This window comes from Myodes glareolus, chromosome 11 (genome assembly GCF_982192425.1).
Source record: "Myodes glareolus chromosome 11, mMyoGla1.1, whole genome shotgun sequence".
Lineage (NCBI taxonomy): Eukaryota > Metazoa > Chordata > Mammalia > Rodentia > Cricetidae > Myodes > Myodes glareolus.
In genome coordinates, this window is record NC_142036.1 from 60,574,870 (window position 1) to 60,597,180 (window position 22,311).

General features: G+C 40.3%; 1 protein-coding gene across 3 annotated transcripts in view; it reads left to right on the forward strand.

Annotated features, from left to right (window-relative positions):
• Positions 1-12,634: 12,634 nt before the first annotated feature.
• Mis18bp1 (MIS18 binding protein 1) overlaps positions 12,635-22,311 on the forward strand; it is a 39,645-nt gene continuing 29,968 nt past the window's right edge. Inside the window, exons 1-3 of one of the 3 annotated variants that reach the window (XM_048415572.3) lie at positions 12,635-12,789; positions 16,465-17,087; positions 20,240-20,703. In XM_048415572.3, the coding sequence (XP_048271529.3) occupies positions 16,556-17,087; positions 20,240-20,703 (996 nt within the window). In that variant the 5' untranslated portion in view covers positions 12,635-12,789; positions 16,465-16,555. Of the gene's footprint in view, positions 12,790-13,792; positions 13,941-15,923; positions 16,138-16,464; positions 17,088-20,239; positions 20,704-22,311 lie in introns of those variants that run through there. The other 2 variants (XM_048415574.3, XM_048415573.3) reach the window with 2 other exon arrangements.

Below are 22,311 nucleotides of genomic sequence, written 5' to 3' on the forward strand. Positions count from 1 at the left end.
TATACACAGTCACTTGAGGCTTCATGGTCAGGCCTCCTGTCTTCCCTGGGGCTTGGAAACAAAAAGAGAAAAAAGAAAAAAAAACGACAACAAAACATGCAACTCTGTACTGAAAATGACACTTCCTTTCTGCAGAACTGAGGGAGCTAACATTCTAAGCGTCTTACCAGCACTTGCCACAAAGTCTACACCACGTCTTGTCTCACAGAAATAAAAGCGCCAGTATCATAGACAAAACTCCTACACATTGCGCAAGTCAAGTGGTAAGATCACCTGCACCTTATCCCACACCTATTTCTGAGTTCTCTCTTACTTTGGAGCCCATTTAAAGTTTTCAGTCTTTATATGACCCAGTGAAGGCGTAAGTCACAGACAATCCCACACCAGTTTGGAATTATGATTAATAGAATGGTTATTTATTCAAAGGGGAAAAAACTTACAGATTACCGTCCCAGACAACAGCCCCTCCGTGCGAACAGGAAAGGAGTCCAGGGGCCGGAAACGGAGCCGGAAGACAAAGAGAGAGTGGAGGACAGCCGCTGCTTTTTTTAAAGGGAGAGACCACGCCCCAATGGGCTGGTAACTCAGCGGCGATTGGCTGAAGGAGCTGAAGGAACTCCCACAGCATCTCCCCCTTTTGTTTAAGTAAGAGAGTTCTAAGCCTACTACGCAATTATATACAATAAGTACAAACCTACGAAATTATATACAATAAATACAAATATCCTATTCTAACTAGCTTAAGTCTTGTATAACAAATAACTTGGCCAAGTCATGAAAGGAAAGTAACTACATTTATATAATCTTCAATCCCATCGAAGATCTGAGAAGGGAAATAATGTTATCTGAGTAATTAGGAAGTGCAATCAAACAACTTCCAGAACATGTACCAAATCGCAGAGACAACTGGCTACCTGGACAAACACCCAAAGTCACATTTGCAGCGTTGAAGCAACCAACTTTGGCTAAGGCCTGATGTAACTGACATACCATTTTCAAAGGCAAGAAACTTCAAAACTATCTTACCCTGTCTTGGCAGGATATGACAGTCTTGTTTTATCCATTTACGGATATTCTGTAACTCTGTCAGTAGTTGAGGTATGAGCATTTTTTTACCCAAAGGCCAGTTCTGCCAAGAAGAAAGGCTCCAGGTGGAGTGTCTTTGGTGCTCAACATTCTCTCGGGCATAGATCAGTGTTGCCAGGAGTGATTGTGTCTCCCTACCATAGAACTCTGAATTAGATTAAAGGCCATTTTCTACAGCTCTTTGAAGAGGTTGAAGATTATCTATCTATACTGAATATAATCTCTATATATCTAAAGAACCTGATTAGTCTAATTATAAATGACAAACTTAGATGACTGTTGATCTATATAATTCTCAATATCTATCTAACTTAAAGACTGAGATAATAAACAAGTGTGCAATAAATGAGGACAATGAGACCTCCAAATATAAACAATGTGCAAGTATACATTGCAATATGGTAAATATATATCAATACATAAACAATATATAAGTATCTTAATCAGAGGTAGAAGTGTACAATGCAATATGGTAAATATACATATATCAATACAATATATATATACAAATACATAAAAATGTTTTAAACAGAGGTAGAAGCATGAAGCATGCATGCATAAAATAGTCAACATAATTTAACTTTGTATCAATATATAAGAATCGATACCAATATGTTTGTCTAAAAGCAATAACTCACAAGTACAAATCTATTTATCCCATAATCCAATTATCCCTCCTTTTTTTTTTTTTTTTTTTTTTAAGATTCCTGTGCTTATAAAATTCCTCCCCCAACCCTCAACCGTATACTAATTATAACCAACCCCTAAATGATGTCCCTAAACCCAAGGACAAACTTTATTGGGAGAGGGGACGTCGTTCTCTAGAATTACTTCCAGCTGTCATGGGGGCGACGTTCTTTCTGGGGGATCCTGTGAAAGTAAAATGATGGTTAAATTTCAAGATCAATGTCTTTTAAAATTGCAAATAGTCTCTGAGTATTTTGTGGAGGTCTGGCCAGAATGTTGTACAAGATGTGCACCATTTCAGCACGTTGGAACCGTCTTGTGCAGCTGGTACCCAAAACAGGTCTTGTAGTAGCGCTATCAGTATCATGACGTCATATCAACCAGGTGGAGTTGTTGTTATGGGGCCCCATCTTCTTCCTGGAAACTTCAAATGTCACTGTAGGAAAAACTCATTGTTCATTGTGGAAAACTTAAACATTAATTATATAGACATATACATGAATACCTATATTCAATGAGAGACATGATAGATATATTTAATGAAGGTATGATAGATATGAAGAAAAGTAAAGATGTTTTCTAAACTCATATTTCTTTCTGTCCCATATCATGGCTCTTGACATGAGACAGAAACTCCAGAAACTCTGGGTTTTTCTTTAAACAACAGGCTTGGAATTAGAGAGGGACTGAGCCAGAGTTCAACTCTAAAACCAGCTCTATAAATTTAGAAATATGATTTAGTATATGGTACTTACAGAACCTATTCAGTTTTCTTGATAGTCCCTATTGGGCCGTTATTTTCCATCTGTCAGTATTCAAATATCCAGGGTCCCTTGAACTTTTCAAAGATCAGTGTTTTCCTGTGGAGATAAGAACAGAACCCTGCCCCCATTCTATATGCTTTTCTTACCACCTGTATGGTTATCATCATTGTAGATGCTGTCATTTCTCCTTTCCAAGAGGTTTCTCCTCTTCAAATCGAACCTTTATTAATTTTGATGGTATCCACAATTTTTCTTCTCCTGTGGAAACAAGAGCAAAACCCCTTCCCCAACGTAGCACATCTCCTGGCTTCCATTGAGAGGTCAGCACGTCTTTGAAATAAACAGGTTGGTTTAGTTCAGAAGTTTTTTCCATTATCCAATGCCTCTCTGCTGCTGTTGTTCCTTTCTCATTAGCATTAAGAAAATTCAAGGTTAATAAAGCATTATGCAATCTATTTCTGGGGGTATCTTTCATCCCTTTCTGTTTGTTTAGCATATCCTTTATAGTACGATTTGATCTTTCTATAACTGCCTGACCTGTAGGATTATTTGGTATACCTGTAACGTGTTTTATATTATAATAAGCAAAGAAGCGTTTCATTTTCTTAGATACATATGCTGGACCATTGTCTGTCTTTATTTGTGCAGGTATACCCATGATGGCCATAACTTCCAATAAATGTGTGATTACCGAATCAGCCTTTTCTGAGCTCAGGGCAGTTGCCCATTGAAAACCTGAATACGTGTCTATGGTGTGGTGTACATATTTTAATTTACCAAATTCCATAAAGTGGAACACATCCATCTGCCAGATTTCATTCCTTTGAGTACCCTTTGGGTTACTCCCTGCAGGCAATGGTGTTTGATTATAGAAAGAACAAGTAGGACATCTCTTTATAATGTCCTTAGCTTGTTGCCATGTAATGGAAAACTCTTTCTTTAAGCCTTTACTATTGACATGATGTTTTTTATGAAATTCTGAGGCCTGCAGAACGCTTCCAATCAATAATTGGTCAATTTCAGCGTTACCTTGTGCTAGAGGCCCAGGCAGACCGGTATGGGACCGGATGTGTGTTATGTACATTGGACAAAGCCTATTCCTAATTATGTCCTGTACCTCGATAAACAATGAAGTCAACTCTGTGTCATCTGGTATGAATTCAGCGGTTTCAATATGCAAGATAACTCTTTCTGCATATTGTGAATCTGTAACTATATTAAGAGGTTCTTTAAAATCCCTTAGCACCATAAGAATGGCATATAATTCTGCCTTCTGGACAGAATTATAAGGGCTTTGTTCCACCTTACTCAATTCTTCTGATTTATAACCTGCTTTCCCTGATTTATTTGCATCGGTATAAAATGTCCGAGCTCCAGTTATTGGAGCATCACGTACAATTCTAGGAAGAATCCAAGAAGTTCTCTTTATGAGGTTAAGTCTATCACTTTTGGGATAGTTGCTGCTAATTTCTCCCAAAAAATTAGCACAAGCTCTTTGCCATGGTTCATTATCTTCCCATAACTTTCTTATTTCCTCAGTAGTAAAAGGCACTATAATTTCTGCTGGGTCTATACCTGCTAGTTGACGAAGTCTCAGTTTACCTTTTATAATTAATTCTGAAACCTTTTCTACATAAGTTTTTAATTTTTTACTTGGTTTATGAGGTATAAATATCCACTCTAAAATAATATCTTCCCTCTGCATTAAAATCCCTGTAGGAGAAATTCTGGAAGGCAGTATGACTAGGATGGAACTAAGATTCGGGTTGACCCTATCCACATGTGCCTCCTGTAATTTTTCCTCAATCATTGTCAGTTCCTTTTCTGCTTCAACTGTCAATTTTCTGGGACTATTCAAATCCTTATCACCATCTAAGGTTTTGTTTAAATGAACTATTAGATCAGGTGTTATCCCAACAGCTGGTCGTAGACTGGAAATATCTCCTAACAATCTTTGGAAGTCATTAAGAGTCCGTAACCGGTCTCTCCTAATTTGTGCCTTTTGTGTTCGAATTTTCTCTAACCCTATTCTGTAGCCTAGGTAATTAATAGAATCTCCTCTTTGAATCTTTTCAGGGGCAATTTGTAATCCCCACCTAGGCAAAACTTTCTTTACTTCTTCAAACATACTTTCCAAAATATCTTTATTTGAATCAGATAATAAAATGTCATCCATGTAATGATAAATTATGGACTTGGGAAATTGCTTACGAATTATTTCCAGTGGCTTATTAACAAAATATTGACACAATGTGGGACTATTGAGCATCCCCTGTGGGAGGACAGTCCATTGATATCTCCTAGTAGGCTGAGAATTATTATAAGTAGGCACTGTGAAGGCAAATTTTTCTCTATCCTTTTTTTGCAAAGGTATAGTGAAAAAACAATCTTTCAAATCAATAACTATAAGAGGCCATCCTCTTGGTAATAGAGAAGGCAAAGGAATTCCAGATTGTAGCGGACCCATAGGCTGAATTACCTTGTTGACAGCTCTTAGATCTGTCACCATTCTCCATTTACCAGATTTCTTTTTTACAACAAACACAGGAGAATTCCAAGGGCTGGTTGATTCTTCAATATGGTTAGCATCTAGTTGCTCTTGTACCAGCTGTTCCAAAGCCTGTAACTTATCTTCAGCTAGAGGCCACTGCTTGATCCATATTGGCTTCTCAGTTAGCCATTTTAAAGGTAGGGCTGTTGGTACCTCTAAAGGTTTGCTATTGGCTGTGTGTTCTTGTACAGCCTGAATGGCTGGTGACCTTTTTCCATAATACCTCATTATATCCTTCCCAGAATTGTGAGTTCCTGGAACTACAGGAATGTTAATCTGGGTATTCCATTGCTGTAGCAGGTCACGGCCCCATAAATTTATTGCAATATTTGCTATATATGGCCTTAATCTTCCTATTTGCCCTTCAGGCCCTATGCATTCCACCCATCTTGTGCTTTGTTTTACACGAGATAGGGTTCCAATTCCCAGGAACTGAACATCTACCTCATGAAGAGGCCAATTCGGATGCCAGGATTCTGGAGTAATTATACTTACATCCGCACCTGTGTCTAATAAGCCTTCAATAAAAATGCCATTTATACAGACTCTTAGCTTTGGTCTTTGATCGTTAATATACGTTTGCCAAAATATACGTTTACTCTGTCCTCCTGAATTTTTTGACTCATTCTCCACATGTAATTCATCATTTAGACCAGTATTACTTTTTACGGCAGACATTGGAGTTTTTAATTTTCTTGGTGAGACACATTTTCGACTGTAACTGGGAATGACTGGGCCACTTTTGGCTTGGGGGCCTGCGAGAGGCCCCTCAAGGAGTTTCCCGATGGTATTGGGTTGCCTTGTCTGTCTGTTGTTGACCTGCATTCGTTGGACCAATGTCGGCCTTTACCGCATCTTCTGCATATACCTGAAGGCTGAGATCTCCTACTTTTGTCATTCCCAGAGGAGATATTATTCCTAGGATTTCTTTGCCTGCAATCCCTTTTCAGATGTCCTAATTTACCACAATTAAAACACCTGGTAGTTTGATGTCTCCTCATAGCTTTGGAAATCGCTTCTCCTACCCAGGATTCATCGTTATAGCTAAACATCTCAACATTCATTGTATGCTGTATCCATTCTTCCATTGGTGCTGATCTAGATCTTAAAGGCCCAATTATCTTTTTACATTCAGTATTTGCATTTTCAAAAGCTAGAGATTCAAGAAGTATTCGTCTAGCTTCTGGGTCTGTTACCCCTATGTCCAGAGCCTTAATTAATCTTTGCACAAAGTCAGTAAAGGGTTCTCTCTGTCCCTGCCTAACCCTGGTATATGATTCGACCCTTTTTGCTGGATCTTGTATTCTATTCAAAGCATTCAAGGCTGCTTTGTGACATAAGGACAGCACTTCTTCATCATAAAGAGCTTGGACCTGTGGATCAGCATATGCTCCTACACCAAGAATTTGATCTTGGGAAACCTCCACACCTTTTGCTCTTCCTTGCTGTTCCATATGTTTGGATTCTTCTCTGAAATAAATTCCAAACATCAAGGAAGGCCCATCATCTAAAACTGCAGACACTAGCTGAGAGAAATCATGGGGGGTAGCTCTGACATTAGAAGCCCAAGTCCTTATCATTTCCTTAACAAATGCAGAGTGCAAGCCAAAGTTAACGACAGCTTGCTTAATTTCTTTTAAATCATTCATTGCTATTGGTGTCCATCTAGCTTCTTTAACTCCCTTTGAGCCTTTGGAAGTTAACCCTTTGTCAGAATAAATTACAGGGTATGTTGTTAGGACCCTGGGTAAGCCAGTTCTAACAGCTGGTAGTGGCATTGTATCCTGTCCTTGTGCCTTCTTACTCTGTTCACCAGCTCCAATAGTTTCTTCAATCATTTCTAATCTTTTTATCATTGTATCCCTTAAATCCTGAATCTCCTGACCTACCCGTGTTTCTAGTAATTTCACTAAGGTATCAGTTTTTTGGTTCCCATTCTGGAGGTTCATTCTATCTGTTACCTTATCAAAACTTTGTGGTAACATCTGAACGTCAAATTCAACAGCCTGTACCCTTTCAGGTAACTTCCTAGTACCCTTGGACATGGAGTCAATTTTGTCTATCATAGTATCCACTTGTTCAGATAACCCCTGATTTTCAATAATTTTAATCCTTTCAACTAGTTGTTCAATATTAGTCCGTAAAAATCGTATCTTTCTTAATGATAAAATATTGAAAAGAAAACTGAAACCTAGCAATAAGTAAATTAATATATTCCCATAGTCATATAAACCTTGCATGACATAATCCATTGTATTAATAAAGAAAACAGTAAAATTGGCGTTGGAAACAAAAACTGCCATATTACCTCTTGTCTAGTTGGCGGCGCTGTTGCCAAGTTGCGACTAGAACCACTGCAAAGGTGACTTAAACAGGTCCTGTTTCAGTGTCTGCCTTAGTATTTGTTAAAAACTAGGAAATATAAGTTGCTCAAGAAAGAAAGTTTAATTAAATCAATTCCATACACGGAACCAGAAACCCAGAATCCAGGGGTAGAAAAGAGCAACCCGGAAGCCGCGTATGCCTCCACGTGACCGAGTCGTTCTGATTCACGCCACTAAAGCACCGCACTTACAAGGGAAATTTAAAAACAACTCAGAAAAGAGCAAACCAGGCAGGCAGAGACTGTCCCGAGCCTGTGGAGCTTGGGAGGCGTGGGGTTTAACTGAACTGCTGGCTCCACACACAGGGCACAGGCCGCAGCTGAGGGAGGTCTCGTGACTAGCCGAGCTGGTAGCAAGCAGTTGAGTGGGGGGGAAGGGGGGGTTCTACAACCAAACGTGGGGCGCCAGATGAAGGCGTAAGTCACAGACAATCCCACACCAGTTTGGAATTATGATTAATAGAATGGTTATTTATTCAAAGGGGAAAAAACTTACAGATTACCGTCCCAGACAACAGCCCCTCCGCGCGAACAGGAAAGGAGTCCAGGGGCCGGAAACGGAGCCGGAAGACAAAGAGAGAGTGGAGGACAGCCGCTGCTTTTTTTAAAGGGAGAGACCACGCCCCAATGGGCTGGTAACTCAGCGGCGATTGGCTGAAGGAGCTGAAGGAACTCCCACAGCAACCCAGTATATGAGTTGTAGAAGTATCCCAATGTTTGTTGCTTACAGAATAAAAAGCTGATAAAAGTCTTTTTAAATATAGAATAGAGCAACTAGTATCAGAGCCCAACATATTATCTCTATTTTATACAGTCCAAGACCATCAGCCCACCCAAAATTGTGACAGGTCTTCTTACATTAATCAACATATTCAAGAGGATACTTACAGGCATGCCCACAGGCCAACCCAACCTAGGCAATTCCTCATTGAGACTCCCTTCCCAGGTGACACTGAACTTTGTCAAGTTGACACTAATGTTAACAATCACAGAGACATTCAGACACACTACTGTCAACGGACCCATAAAATGCTATGCTTTCCTGACCGTGATGAACTTCCCTTGAACTGTGAGCTAAAATGAGCCCTTTCTCCCTTGAGTGACTTTGGCCATGGTATTTCTCGTAGCAGCGGGAAAAGAACAAACACACAAATGTAAACCAGAACTACCGCCTTGAGATTCTGTAACACTCCCATCAAAATGGCAGTCATTAAGAAAGCAGCCAGAGATGGGGACCCCAGCACCCAGGAGGCAGTGACAGGGGGATCATGAAGTCAGGGTCAGGCAGGAGAAATGGCTCAGTGAGTGATTGCGGCACAGGCCTGGCAATCTAAGTTCAACCCGTGGAACTCAGCTTCAAAGCTTAATGTGGGGAGCATCTGCAGTCTCGGCACTCTAATGGCAAGATGAGAGGACAAGACAAGAGCATCTCCTGGAACCTTACTTTCCAGCTGTTAGGTCTCAGGCAGTCTGAGAACTGAGTTTTGTCCATCTCCCACTTACGGCTCATATGTAGAAGCCCTGTATTTATAGGACTATTGTAACAAAATATTACAGGCAGACGCCTTGATTTAGAATCATCTTTTTCTACAGTACCCACGTGTATTTATAAACAGAACCTTTACTATGGCAATTAAGAATAAATGGAATCATAAGGGTAGAGCCCTAATTTGACTACACTGGTGTCCCTTTTAAGAGAAGGAACAGACACTAAATATTTATCTTTTCTTGCACTACAGAAGATCCCCGAAACAAGATGATGCAAGCTTCCTGTCAAGCCTTTTGTTTCTTTAGCTTCCCTTCCTGAATACTGAGACTCTTAAGCTATTAGACAGAGAAGAGCCCCTGGTGCAGGCTGTCTGAGATTGGGCAGAATCGAATAATGAGGAAGTCTATAAGAGCGCTGTCTGATAATGAATCAGAATCACATGGGATGCACCAAGCACCCCATGGCAGGATAGCATGACAAGGAATGTCAGAGCCAAAGGAAGGTGAGAAGAGTGTCTGTACTTTGAAGTCACCAAGCACATACAAAAATGTAGCCCTGTGACTATAATGAGATTCTGAGAAATTATTGGGCTTAAGGGTATTCTGAAACTCTTAAATTCTGTATGTGGAGCTTGAGCTGGGTATGGAATCTTTCAGCTCATCTTTTTCTATCATCACTTTGTCCAGTCACAGCAGCATCGTGAAACTGACATTGTTCTATTCCCCGGTTTTCACAGATGTTCAAAATGGTCATAATGTCACTAAGTTCCTTACCAGCGGCCACTTAAAAATCTCCAATACAGATAATTCATGTATCTCTGTAAACAGCCCAAGCCATAGACCATCAGTACTATCTGGACCTTTCAAAGCAGAGCTGTTAGTATTTTTTTAAGTCAAGGGATGTTGTGAAACCCATTCTGGGAACTACAAAACAATCATTAAGATTCCATTTCTCTAGAGTCACTCCTAGCACCAACATCCGTATTAGTGAATGTCTCTAAGAAAATTAACCAACTGAATAGATAGATGGTAGATAGGTAGGTAGGTAGGCGGGCAGGTAGGTAGGTAGGTAGGTAGGTAGGTAGGTAGGTAGGTAGGTAGGTAGAATAATGATGGGAGAAGGATTATTAGGGGAATTTTAACTGATCCATTCAACCATTACGGTTGTGAAGCCCCCGTAGTAGGCTGTCTAGAAAGTCAAAGACCTCACAACCAGGAAACCCAGTGTGTAACTTCTCTCTGAAGCTGAAAAACCTAAGAACTAAAAAGTACTTCTACCAGTACTTGAGTGCAGAAGTCAAGGAATTTGGAGTTCTGTTGTCCCAAGACAGGCAAGGGTGTCTTAGCTACAGGAATGGAGGAGGAAATGAATGTCTATTTTTCCTCCACTCTGTCCTTTCATACCCTTTGACCCCTCAACCAATTGCCTAGTCCCCACCTCCAGTGAATAAGCATGAGTCTCCTTTACTCCGGGGCTCTCAATCAAACATCCCCTCTTCGTGTCTCACGGGGTGGGGAGTTTGGGGGGGGGGTGGGAGGGTGGGGGTTCTTGCAAGTTGAAGGTCAGTCTGTGGAATTTAGTGAGATAATGTCCCAAAATAAGGTTTTGTTTGTTTGTTTTAAGTGGGTAGGAGTGGACTCAGGGGCAGAGCACGCTAGCCTGCAAAATGCCCAAGTTCAATTCCCAGTTCTGAAGGAAAAAGGTAAACTGAGTTTTAAAGGGCCTTCACAGGCGTACACAGGGATCATATTTTACCAATTATCTGGGAATCCTTTACTCTACTTACTCTAGCCATGCACCTAAAAGTACTATCACAAAGCACAAGGAGACAAAGCAGATGCTTTGTAAGAGAGCAAGGAAGGGGAGGTATATGAGAAGGTTTGGAGGAGAGGAAGGGAAGGGGGAAATAATATAGTCTTTCAAGAACAATTTTTATTAGCCTTTAAAAGAAAGACACCTCAGGGTAAGCAAATTGTAAATCTTAGCAGTTGACCAGAGAAAGAGAGAGGAAAGAAGGAAAAAGGCCACACCAATAGAGTTAAGAAAGCGTGGAGAGCAAAGGAGTCCCTTATCCTGGCAGCTGAGAAGCAATAACTGCGCTTTGCTGTGGAGTCTGCAGACAGTCACACTATTCCTTTCACACGCAGGTATCTTTGGTTTTGTTTGTTTTTAAGATTTATTTATTTGTTTCGTATACAGCGTTCTGCCTGTATGTACCCCTGCAGGCCAGAAGAGGGCACCTGAGCCATCTCCAGTTCCACGTGCAGACAGTAATATTAAAATAACAATCACGCAGGCTTAAGAACTGGGCGTATATGACCTTACTTAAGGCCCTATTCTTTCCCCTAACGTCTAAGGCAGCGGTTCTCAACCTGTGGGCCGGGATCCCTAGGGCCAAAAGACCCTTTCACAGGGGCGACCAAAGATCATCAGGCAACACAGATAACAAAATTACAGTTAAGAAGTAGCGAGGAAAATAATTTTATGGTTGGAAGTCACCATTATATGAGAAACTATGTTAAAGGGTCTTAGCATCAGGCAGGTTGAGAACCACTGCTCTAAGGGCACTGCTCAGGGGCAGAGTCTGACCCTCAGCCATGAGTTCCAAAGGTCAGACAGAAGGCAAGAAAAAGCATTCTGGCTGGAAAACTGGTTCAGTAGTAGTGTTAACCGGCTGCTTCTGCAGGACTTGAGTTAAATTTCCAGCACTGTCGTGGTGGCTCACAGACATCTGTAACTCCAGTTCCAGGGCAGTCAACTTTTTTTCTGACTTCCATGGGCACCCCGTACACATACCAATATGCAAGAATTCATACAGAAAAAAATATTAAAAAAAAATAAAGCCACTGGGAACAGAACTATATTATCGTCCCGGCTCTCCCCTGTGTTCCTGATCCCCCTTCTCCTCCCCAAATTAGGACAGTGAATCGCTGTGTATTGCAGGCTGCCCTCCAATTCTTTATCCTCCTGCCTCAGCCTTCCAGCGTTGGGGGAACAGGCTTCCAACTGGTAAGGCGCACTTTAGGGACCCCGGCCACGAAACGCACTGCCACCGACGTCCACTGAGAAAAGTGTTTTATTTCACCACGGGGCTTAGATTCTTTTAAAGAGAATTACATTTCCGGCCGGGCTAATTCAAATTAAACGCTAAAATGCGAATATAACTTTATGCTCAGTCTACTTCCAGGGAACAATTTTTTTTTCTGGGGAAAAAAAACCAAAAAACCAAAGCCTGGATGGTGAATTGAAAGAGAAACCCCTTCAAAATCACTAAGCATCTTTTCTCCTCAGAAGCGGACTTGAGTGAAAAGGAAAGCGCCTCTCGGCGCGCAGCCCCAGCCTCACGAGTGTGGCCCGGAAGGGTCAAACTTCTTCAACTCCGCCGCTCTGTGAGAACTCTGGGCGTCAACTGTCGCCGGCTTTTCCCACGCAGAGCATCACGGGAGGAGTGGCGAGGCGCTCCTGGGCGGCCTCCCTCTGTGGAGAGAAACAAACTCCACGTGTCACCCGGCGCCGCCCGGGCCACTCGCCGTCCGCTCACACAGCCCAGTCCCGGCGACGCCGGGGCGCGCGCCTCGGGGGTCCTGGAGGCACGGAAGACGTTCGCTAACGTCACTCCCGAGCGCGCCAATCCCGGGCGCCGGGGGGCGGGCCCTTCGGATTTGAATTCCAGCGCTGCTGTCTGTGCCGAGGAAGCGAGTCCCCACAGGGCAGCGTAGCTCGCACTCGTCCGTGTCCCTGCGGTCACGCGTGTCGCCCCTGCCGGGGCTTCGTCCCTGGGCTCGGGGCCGAGCGGTCGCCACGGCCTGGTGCTGCTGCCTTCGCCCAGGTAGGTCGGCTCGGTCCCCGCCGTCCCCTCCTCGCCCCCGCTGAGGCCACGATCGCGCAGGGTTCGCACAGCCGCGCGCCGCCCTCGCTGCTGTGGAACTCCGAACATCGGTTCGAAACTCAGGAGTAGCCGGGAGGACCGTCTCGTTGTCTGCGGGCCGCTTTCTCAGGACGGGGTTTCTCTGTAGCCCTGGCTGTCCTGGAACTCGCTCTGTGGACCAGCCTGACCTTGAACTCAGAGACCCACCTGCCTCTGCCTCCCCGAGTCCTGGGGTTAAAGCGTGCTGCGCCCCGCTTGTTTGTATTTTTGAGGTTATAATTTAATTGCATTTCTCCCTTCCCCACTCCCCTCCCCCCAAACCCTCTTTACACACCTCCCTACCCTCCTTGAAATTAAGTGGTTCCTTTCTCGCCCGTCACAGTTGCATGCATATATGTACTTTTATAGATGCATATATATACTTTTATATCCCTAGATGTAACCTGCTGAGTCCCTGTAATGTTACCTGTGTGTGTGTTTTCAGGGCCGACCTATTTTGTTTTTGTTGTTGTTTTACGGGTTTCTTAAGTGTTTATTCTCCTAAGTGCATGCCTTCGATTTTTTTTTTTTTAAAACGTGGCTATAAGGCCTGTTTTGCCTTTTAATACTGAAAAAATTTAAAGTAGTTTTTGTTGTTCGGTACATTGAATTGAGTTTTATAAATGAACTGTCACGGGGAGAGCACGGCCCTGCCAATTAGGATGTCCCAGCAAGATCTGTCTTTCGAATACGCTCGTTTTATCCACGCAAACATTTCTTTTGATATCGTACTAATATAAAAATTAAACAGACATCTCCCCAAGCAGGCCACAGTTTGGGCAGAAATGCTACTGCAGGGGTCTACTGGGGAATCTCTCCTAGAGGGGAAGCTTCGGAAGTGTGCGGGCTGGAGCTAGCTAGCTCTTTTAGGGCTCAAGCTTGGGGTTGATTCACTAGCAAGTCAGTAGCCTCTTGGGGTTCATTAGCATATGGGCCCTGTCCTGGGCCTGCATCTGAACTTCCTGGTGGCGTTGTTTTCTCCTTGCCACCACTATTTCAAGGTACACAAATCAGCTTTTGAGCTGTGTTCCTTACCTCACCTTGACTTGTGGTTTGCTAATTGTCACTTCAGGGTAAGTGTTTGAACCTAATGCCCTCCAGGCTAGGCAGGCTGCTAGCATCTTTAACCCCATCCGCCCCCACCCCCGCTGTAGCCTCCTGTTTTACCTTTCTTTTGAAAAGTTTAGGATCTGTTGTTGACCTCTCTCTGTAACCCCCTTCGAGGCCTGGGACTTACGATCCTGCTGTGCAAATATTTAGCTAGGACTTTGGGCCTGTGTTTCAGGCCAACTTTTATCCGTCCTTGAAATGTCTTTCTGTTGGTATAGACTGGGCTTGTTTTCAGCTTACTTGCAATTTTTATTTGAGACCGTATATCAGGCAGATGATGAGGATGAGGTTAGGTCACCTTGACCAGACTCTGCCAGTTTCCCCTGCGACTGTACAATCTATTCGATTTTTTTTTTTTCTGAGAGTATCCTTTCACTGGTATTGTTAGTGGATATTACTAACCCCTCTAGGGCTGTAGCTCCGTGGTTATATGCCTAAGGCCCTAGGTTCAATCTCTAGCAATGCTAAAATAATACATTAATGAATAAAGCATATCAACACGTAGTTGTAGAGCAAACATTTGTGAGAAAATTACAATGGCTTTTCTGTCACAGGGCCAGACTTACAAGATAGGTTTGTCAGCTGTTGAAAATACTGTGACCAGCAGGGTGTGGTGATGCAGACCTTTAGTCCCAAGTCCTAGAAGGCAGAATCTGAGTTTGAGGCTGGCTTGTTCTACAGAGCAAGTCCCAGACATGCAGAGAAACACTCTCTCGAAAACAAAAACAGAAAGAAAATAAAGAAAAAGAAAAACTACTTCTCCGTATTCTCTCCTTATAATAAATTATTAGATAAAGTGGGATTTTTTTGTATATGAATTTTCAATTGAGAAAAAAAATGATATCCTTTGATCTAATTGCTTTAGTAATTATTTTTTTGAGACAAGGTTTCATAGCCCAGGCTGGTCTTGAAGTTTCTGTTTTGTTTGAGCCTCCTGAGTGCTAGGATATGGTGTATGCGCCACCATGCATCATACGTATTGGTATTTTCCATGCTAGGTCTTTGCCATTTAGATGATGTAAAAAGTTAATAGAATAAAATCAGTAGTAAAAGATGCTATAAATCTTGACTAGTAAGTTCCAGGTACCTAGGATTGAAATATTAATTTTCCAAATATTACTACAATGTATAGTTCTACACTTGAAATTTTTATTTCTATTTATGGAACATAAAATTTCTATATATGAAGAAAGCCAGGCATGGTAATAAGTAATTATAAGTAAGCTTGTAATTCCTACACTGAGATGGCGAGGGCAGGGAGAACTCAAGGTTGATGCCAGCCTGGACTATAAACCAAGAATGTGTTGCAAAAAAGAAAGAAAAAAACAAATTTAAGAGCATAAATATTTAAATAATTTTCTCTAAAAATTCTAAATAGTAGTACGTTTAAAGAATTGTGATAAATTAAGATTCTTCTTTTATTAGAAGTTTTTAACTAAAATCTTACAATTTAAATATTCTAAAATATGATAGAGCCAGATTATTTATATGATGACATGGGTATATCAGTATTCAATAGAAGCATTGTAGCTGCTGTCTGAAAATTGTAAGTGCATAAAGGGAAGTATCACTTTTTTTGTTTGTTTGTTTTGTTTTTCAAGACAGGGTTTCTATGTAGCTTTGGAACCTCACCAGGTTGGCCTCGAACTCACAAAGATCTGCCTGCCTCTGCCCCTCCCCCCAACCAGTGCTGAGATTAAAGGAGTGCGCCACCACAGCCTGGCTAGTTAATTTATTTTTTTGTATCTTTATGTAGTCCCTAATGCAGATGTCATTCCCTTTTTATGCAAATACTGGATTGGAATTTTTTTTTATTTTTTTATTTTTTTTATTTTATTTATTTATTTTTTTTTTTTTGAGACAGGGTTTCTCTGTAGCTTTTGGAGCCTGTCCTGGAACTAGCTCTTGAACTCACAGAGATCCACCTGCCCCTGCCTCCCAAGTGCTGGGATTAAAGGCGTGCGCCACCAACGCCTGGCCCCTGGATTGGAATCTTAAAGACTTGGTGTTTGAATACATTTCACTGCTGCAGTAGAATGCTTGTAGAGCATGCTCAAGGTCCTGAGTTTGTTTTCTAATATCAGAATCAAAAATGGACGGGGAACCTCATCCTGGGTGGCTCAAAAATCCCTTAAAGGAACACAGTCCCATAGCTGTCAGGTAAATTTCAAAAACAAATATTTGATATTTATAAGTCAGAACTTAAGGATATTAACTAAGTTATTTGTTGAATGGTGCCTTTTTTTCCTTTATTTTTTGTAAGTAGGCAATTTTAAATGCTAAGCTGCTTTTCTCTTGAAAAATGATGAAAATTGTAATTTAATAAAAAGATTAACTATTAGTCTGATTTGTGAGCTATAAATTATCCAGTGTTGATAAGAACCAATTAAACTTTTTAATGGTATTTTTTAATGGTAGAATGTTGTTACAGAAAATCAGTATATTTAAAAATTACCAGACAATAAAAAAAAGTTGATTTTATTACAGGTTTCTCTGGACTCCTGTTGAAGTTCCGCCCGGAGATTTGTATTCACTGACTTTTCTATAAGAAGAATTTTGTTGCCACTGCCTTATCAAGATGAATGTAACATATTTGAACCATTCAGGAATTCATTTGTCTTCTGGGAAATCTCAAATAAGAAATATGCCTGAAGACGCAGTCTTTATTGACAACATTCCTTCAAACACACTTACTCCTATAAAAGAATTGGCGAAATATCGGAAGTCCTCTCTAAAACTGAATGGTCATGACAAGAATCAGTTATTAGAAATGGCAGCTTCTAACAATAAGAAGAAATGTCACTCCACCATGCTTTCAGAGGCTACCCTTTCAAACAGCTGTCCTGATATCAGTGTTATAAAGTGTAACATGGATGGATTAAGAAATGAAATGAACTATGAAACACCAAGGAAAATCTTTCAAAGAATGAAAGAAAAAATACAGCATGACAAAGAACAAGCATCGAGCAGCAGTAGCATGTTGGGACCACCACAGTGTGAACATAAGAAAGTCTTCACCTCTAACAGAGATAAGAAAATTCAGTTGCAACAAACCTACCTCTGTGAAGAAAAAGAAAAATCATTCCAATCTAATAATACTTCATTAGGAGGTTAGTTTAATTACGTATGGATTTAAAGACAATGTCTTTTTCACTGTTTAATGTATTAAACACTTTTAAGTTCTTGGGATAGCATAATGAAGAGAGTACCAAAAATGTCTGCTCACATTCTGGAGAAATTTTTTTGTTGTTGATTTTTGAGACATGGTTTCTCTGTATTACAGTCCTAGCTGTCCTGGGACAAGCTCTTGTAGACCAGGCTGGCCTCGAACTCACAGATCTACTTCTCTCATTCTGACTTTAAAAGTAATTTTTTTTTTGTACAATAGAAGAGAATAAAACATGGCGGGGGGCGGGCATAGTGGCAAATTCCAGCACAGAAGAGGGTATAAGGAGCATTGCTTTGTGTTAAGTACTAGCCTGGACTATTGGGCTAGATAGTGGACTAACCTGAACTACTGAGCTATATAATGGAACTTTGTCTCAAAAAACATTTAAAGGTGTAGTAAAGACAATGGGTATAATTGAAAGCTGTGCTATAGTCAGAATAAGCGTCAATGGGAAGATGAGAGATTTTAGGTGCAAAGGTTTGTGAGGTAATAGATACAATTTGGAACAACTAACCTAAGTTCAGAGACTAATGAGTTTAGGGCATCCTGAGTGAAGAGGCGGCTTAGGGAGCGTGATAGATAAGAAAGTCACTTAGGAAAATGAACCCAAGAGAAACATCTAGAGAGAGAGACATGTGGAGGGGGGTGGAGGAAGGGAAAGAAAGAGTATGTCTTATGATAGGAATAATTGTTGATTTGATAGCATGGTCTAGAAAAACAGAGAAGTGGTAAGAAATGAAAAATGGAAACCTCCCTCCCTTCCCCTGGGGATTAAGTCTGAAGCCTCACCTACTTTATGTAAACACTGTCACTAGCCTTGTGGAGGCTTTGTTTTTGACAAGGTCTTGCTATGTAACCCAGGCCAACCTGAACTTGAGAGATTCTTACCTTAGTCTTCTAAGTTCTAAATTGAAGGTATTTCCACCATACCTAAGAGGTGTAAGAGAATTTGGGGTACAGATCAAAGAGTACACAAAACAGTGTTTCTTATACGAAGTAGGAGGGTAAAAGAACAAATGATATAATTCAGCATGATATATATGTGTGTGTGTATATCATGTGTATACATATATGTTATATATACACTGCATATATGCATGTATGTGTGAGTACATGAGTCAGTAACAGGATTTGAAAGCAGATGAAATTCTTGTCTGAGATTCTAATGACTGTCCAAATATGCACACATTAAAAAGTGATATTTTTCTTCTCTGGCACAAATTTTAAGTATTATTCCTTTTATGTATGAAGAAAAGCCCACGTCTGTATTCAGAAATATATTAAATGTAAAGATTTAGAATATAAATCAGAATAAAAGGGAAATAGTATGACTATTCCATATTTGTCTAGTTGACAAACTTTCATTTCTTTGAAGGCCTAAAAATTATGTTAAAAGCTGGGTGTGGTGATATATTCCTATAGTGCCAGTATTCATAAAGCTTTTCATACTTGAGGCCAATTTAGAATACATGAGACCTTACCACAAACAGAAGAAGTCAAAAGGATTTGCTGTTAGGTCGCAATATTTTTGAATTTTAAATGGTAGGTAGGAAGTCATTAATTGTCCATGGCCTTTGTCATGACCACCCGAGAAGGACCTACACTAGGCCTTGACTTCCTGTTGTACACAACAGCCTGGAATGCGTTGCTAATCTGGAATTTGAGTAAAGCCTGCTCAGATAGCTCCCATGGCTTTTGATGGACTACACAGTCTTTGGTGCTGCTTGTAAGAGGAGGAATCAGGGCAAAGACTACTTACAGAAAACTTAATAGTTGCTTTTTTTTTTTTTAGAAAAGGTGAATTGTAATTTGGAGATACTTGCTTTTTTTTTCTCCCTCAGTATAATGTAAGTATAGAGAGTCAAGTGAAGGCAAGAGGAGATAGTAAAGGCTCTCTCTCTCTCTCTCTCTCTCTCATTGTTTCTGAAGTGCCAACCTACAAGAAGTTCCTCGGGAATCATAAAGCGTTCACTGTCTTAGTCATTGTTCTGTTGCTGTGAAAAGACATAGCAACTTTTATAAAAGAAAGCATTTAACTGGGAACTTGCTTACAGTTTCAGAGAATTAGTCCATTCTCATCATGGTGGGAAAGCACGGTGGCGTACGTACAGGCAGGCTCTGGAGTGGTTGTCAGTAACTGAGATCTACATCCTAGTGCTCAGACAGAGTGGGACCCTCTTATTCACATCACCACACCTGCACTTCCTCCAACAAGACCATAGTGCCTCTCTCTGGTGACTAAGCCCTCTACTCTTTGAGGTTTTCGGGGTAAGGAGCATTCTTAGTCAAATCACTACACTCAGAAACAAAAGATTTAACACCAGCAGAGAAAGAAAGCAGAAAGGCACAATTTAAGTTATGGTAAATGCTTGTGAGTTATTTGGTTGTTTTATATGTTTGCAATTGTCAGTTTTGTTTTCTTTTTCCTTTTTGGTTTTTCTAGACAGGATTTCTCTTTGTAGCTTTGGTGCCTGTCCTGGAACTAGCTCTTGTAGACCAGGCTGGCCTCGAACTCACAGAGATCCACCTGCCTCTGCCTCCTGAGTGCTGGCATTAAAGGCTTGAGCCACCACCGCCCAGCTTCTTCTTCTTTTTTTTTTCTAGTTACTTCGAAGTATTGTTAAATATTCTAGATAGTTACCAGTGGGCAGTAAGAACTCTGAACCTTGACTTGTAATAAGTGAGTGTGGTGATGCATGCTTTTAATCTCAGCCTTCAGAGGTAGGTTTGGTGCTAGCCAGCCTACATAGTAAGTTCCAGAATAATCAGACCTACATAGAAAGACCCTGTCCAAAAAAAAAATAGGCTGGGTGGTGGTGGAGCACACCTTTAATCTCAGCACTTGGGAGGCAGAGGCAGGCCGATCTCTGAGGCCAGCCTAGACTACAGAGCTAGTTCCAGGACAACCAGGAATGTTAGGCAGAGAAACCCTCTCTTGGGAAGCAAAACGAAACAAAAACTAGAGACACTTAAATTGATCATGGGCGCGGGGGGGGGGGCATTCCTAATCTAAATTTTTAATATAAATAGTTTAAAACAACTTATTTCCATAGGATGTTTCTATAAATTTTGTTTTTTTTGTATTTTTGGCAGAGCTTCCAATTTCGGAACAAGAACAAGAAAGTGTTACAGCTTCAAGCATCTCAAGCAAGGCATTAACTAGAGCTCAGTTTGCTAGACAAGTTCTTCATTCAAAAGAGAAAACTGTTAAAACCACTGTGTCCAAAAAGGACCCATTTGTTTTGAAAGGTGTTAATTCTACTTATGAAAAGCTTGGAAATACTGTCATTAAGACTGTGAGTTCTGACTGTGTTCCTATTCGGGATTGTAACCACTTGATGACTTCTGAGAGTGATGTGTCAACAGAAAGGACTGCCAAAGAGGATATTTTAGAACAAAATAAAAAATCGGGCTCTAGAGGAACTATTCGTCATTCCTTGGAAAGTACGTGTGAAATCATACTTGCAAGTCCAAGACTTAATCTAACAATACCTGGCCAGTCTCAAAGAAAGGTTACAAAGCTTGAAGCTGTTGCAAGTGAAGTTAAAAAATACCAGGTAGGAAGACACTTAAGGCAGCTGCTTATTTTTATTTTTTAATTGTCCCCTTATCTAAACCCTCGTTATAGTTTCTCATTTTATTATTGACTGTAGCAACTATGAGCTTAGTGAAAAGATGAATGGGCTGAAAGTAAGGTAACTCAGTCATTCTTGTCTCCTCTATTACTACTTGTAAATTTCAACTATTTACTTACTGTAAGGTAAGATATGAATGCTGACATTGCTACTACTTCTATTCTTATGACTTTTGAGGTATTATTAACAACATTTGAAATAGAAAGGAATTTTAACAGCTAAAGAGTTGAGAATTTTCAGGCTGGACAAAGGGCTCAGAGGTTAGGAGCACTTGTTCTTCCAGAGGTCCTGAGTTAATTCCCAGCATGGTGGCTTACAACCATCTATAATGAGACCTGGTGCCCTCTTATGACATGCAGGTGTACATGCATAAAACACTGTATACATAATAAATAAATAAATATTTTTTAAAAATAAAAAAATAGAATTGAGAATTTTCTTGATAAAAAGTTATATAGGATGAGTAATTAAAAAATTTAAAGCATCAAATTATGTTACATTAAAATGCATTTTTGAAGGAAATGTAATATCAGTTCAAGAAAAAAATAAAAGCATGTATAAACCCCAGGCTTAATCTTCCAACACTGAAAAAAGTAAAAGGACAATGTAAAATTCCCAACTGTTAAAAGTATGTCTATTAACTTTTAAGTAGATTATAGTGAGTATCAAATTGAGATGGTATTTAATTCTATCTTAAATTTTAAAAATGAAGTAGTTGCTGTTTTATATCTCAGTGTGTTTACTAGAAATTGTTTCATTTACAAATATTTAAATTTAATGAATGTTGATTTATAATATATGAAGAAAGTTTGAAAAAGTATTCTAGATTTTCTAGTACTTCATCTCTACCATGCTGTTTATACCAGTTACCATAAGAACTTCAAGCCTTCCAGGACTCATATTCATAGGTGCTTTTGTATATTCCCTAACTCTGATATAGTCTCTCACTCATTCTTAGGTCTTCATTATGTTGTGTCCTCTTCGGCTACAGAGATATATATCATCAGTATTCTGTTATCTATGTTCTAGGAACATTTAACTTGTGCTAACTGAAATGGGCCTTATACAAACTACCTCCTTAATTTCTTTTTCTTTTCTTTTTTTTTTTCTTTTTGTTTTTTTGAGACAGGGTTTCTGTTTCTAACAGTCTTGGTTGTTCTGGAACTCCCTTTGTAGACCTTCAGGCTGGTCTCGAACTCACAGAGATCCCCCGTTTCTGCCTACCTAGGGCTGGGATTAGAGGCATGTGATATCACCACCCAGCAGTTTCTGTTTCTTTAATGATCTCTCTTTTACATTTATCGTCTGCTCAAGCTCTATTCATATCTCATTGCTAGTACATGTACCAGATTCTCAATGCAGATGCATCACATATTACTATCATTCCCCTTCACTAGTCTTTATACCTACCTCCTGCTCGATATTCTGACACCACTAAGACAGCCATTAGTTCATTACATTCCCATGTGCTCATTGCTCTTCATCCCCTGCAGATTTCTGTAGTCCACCATTATAATAACCATTATATTT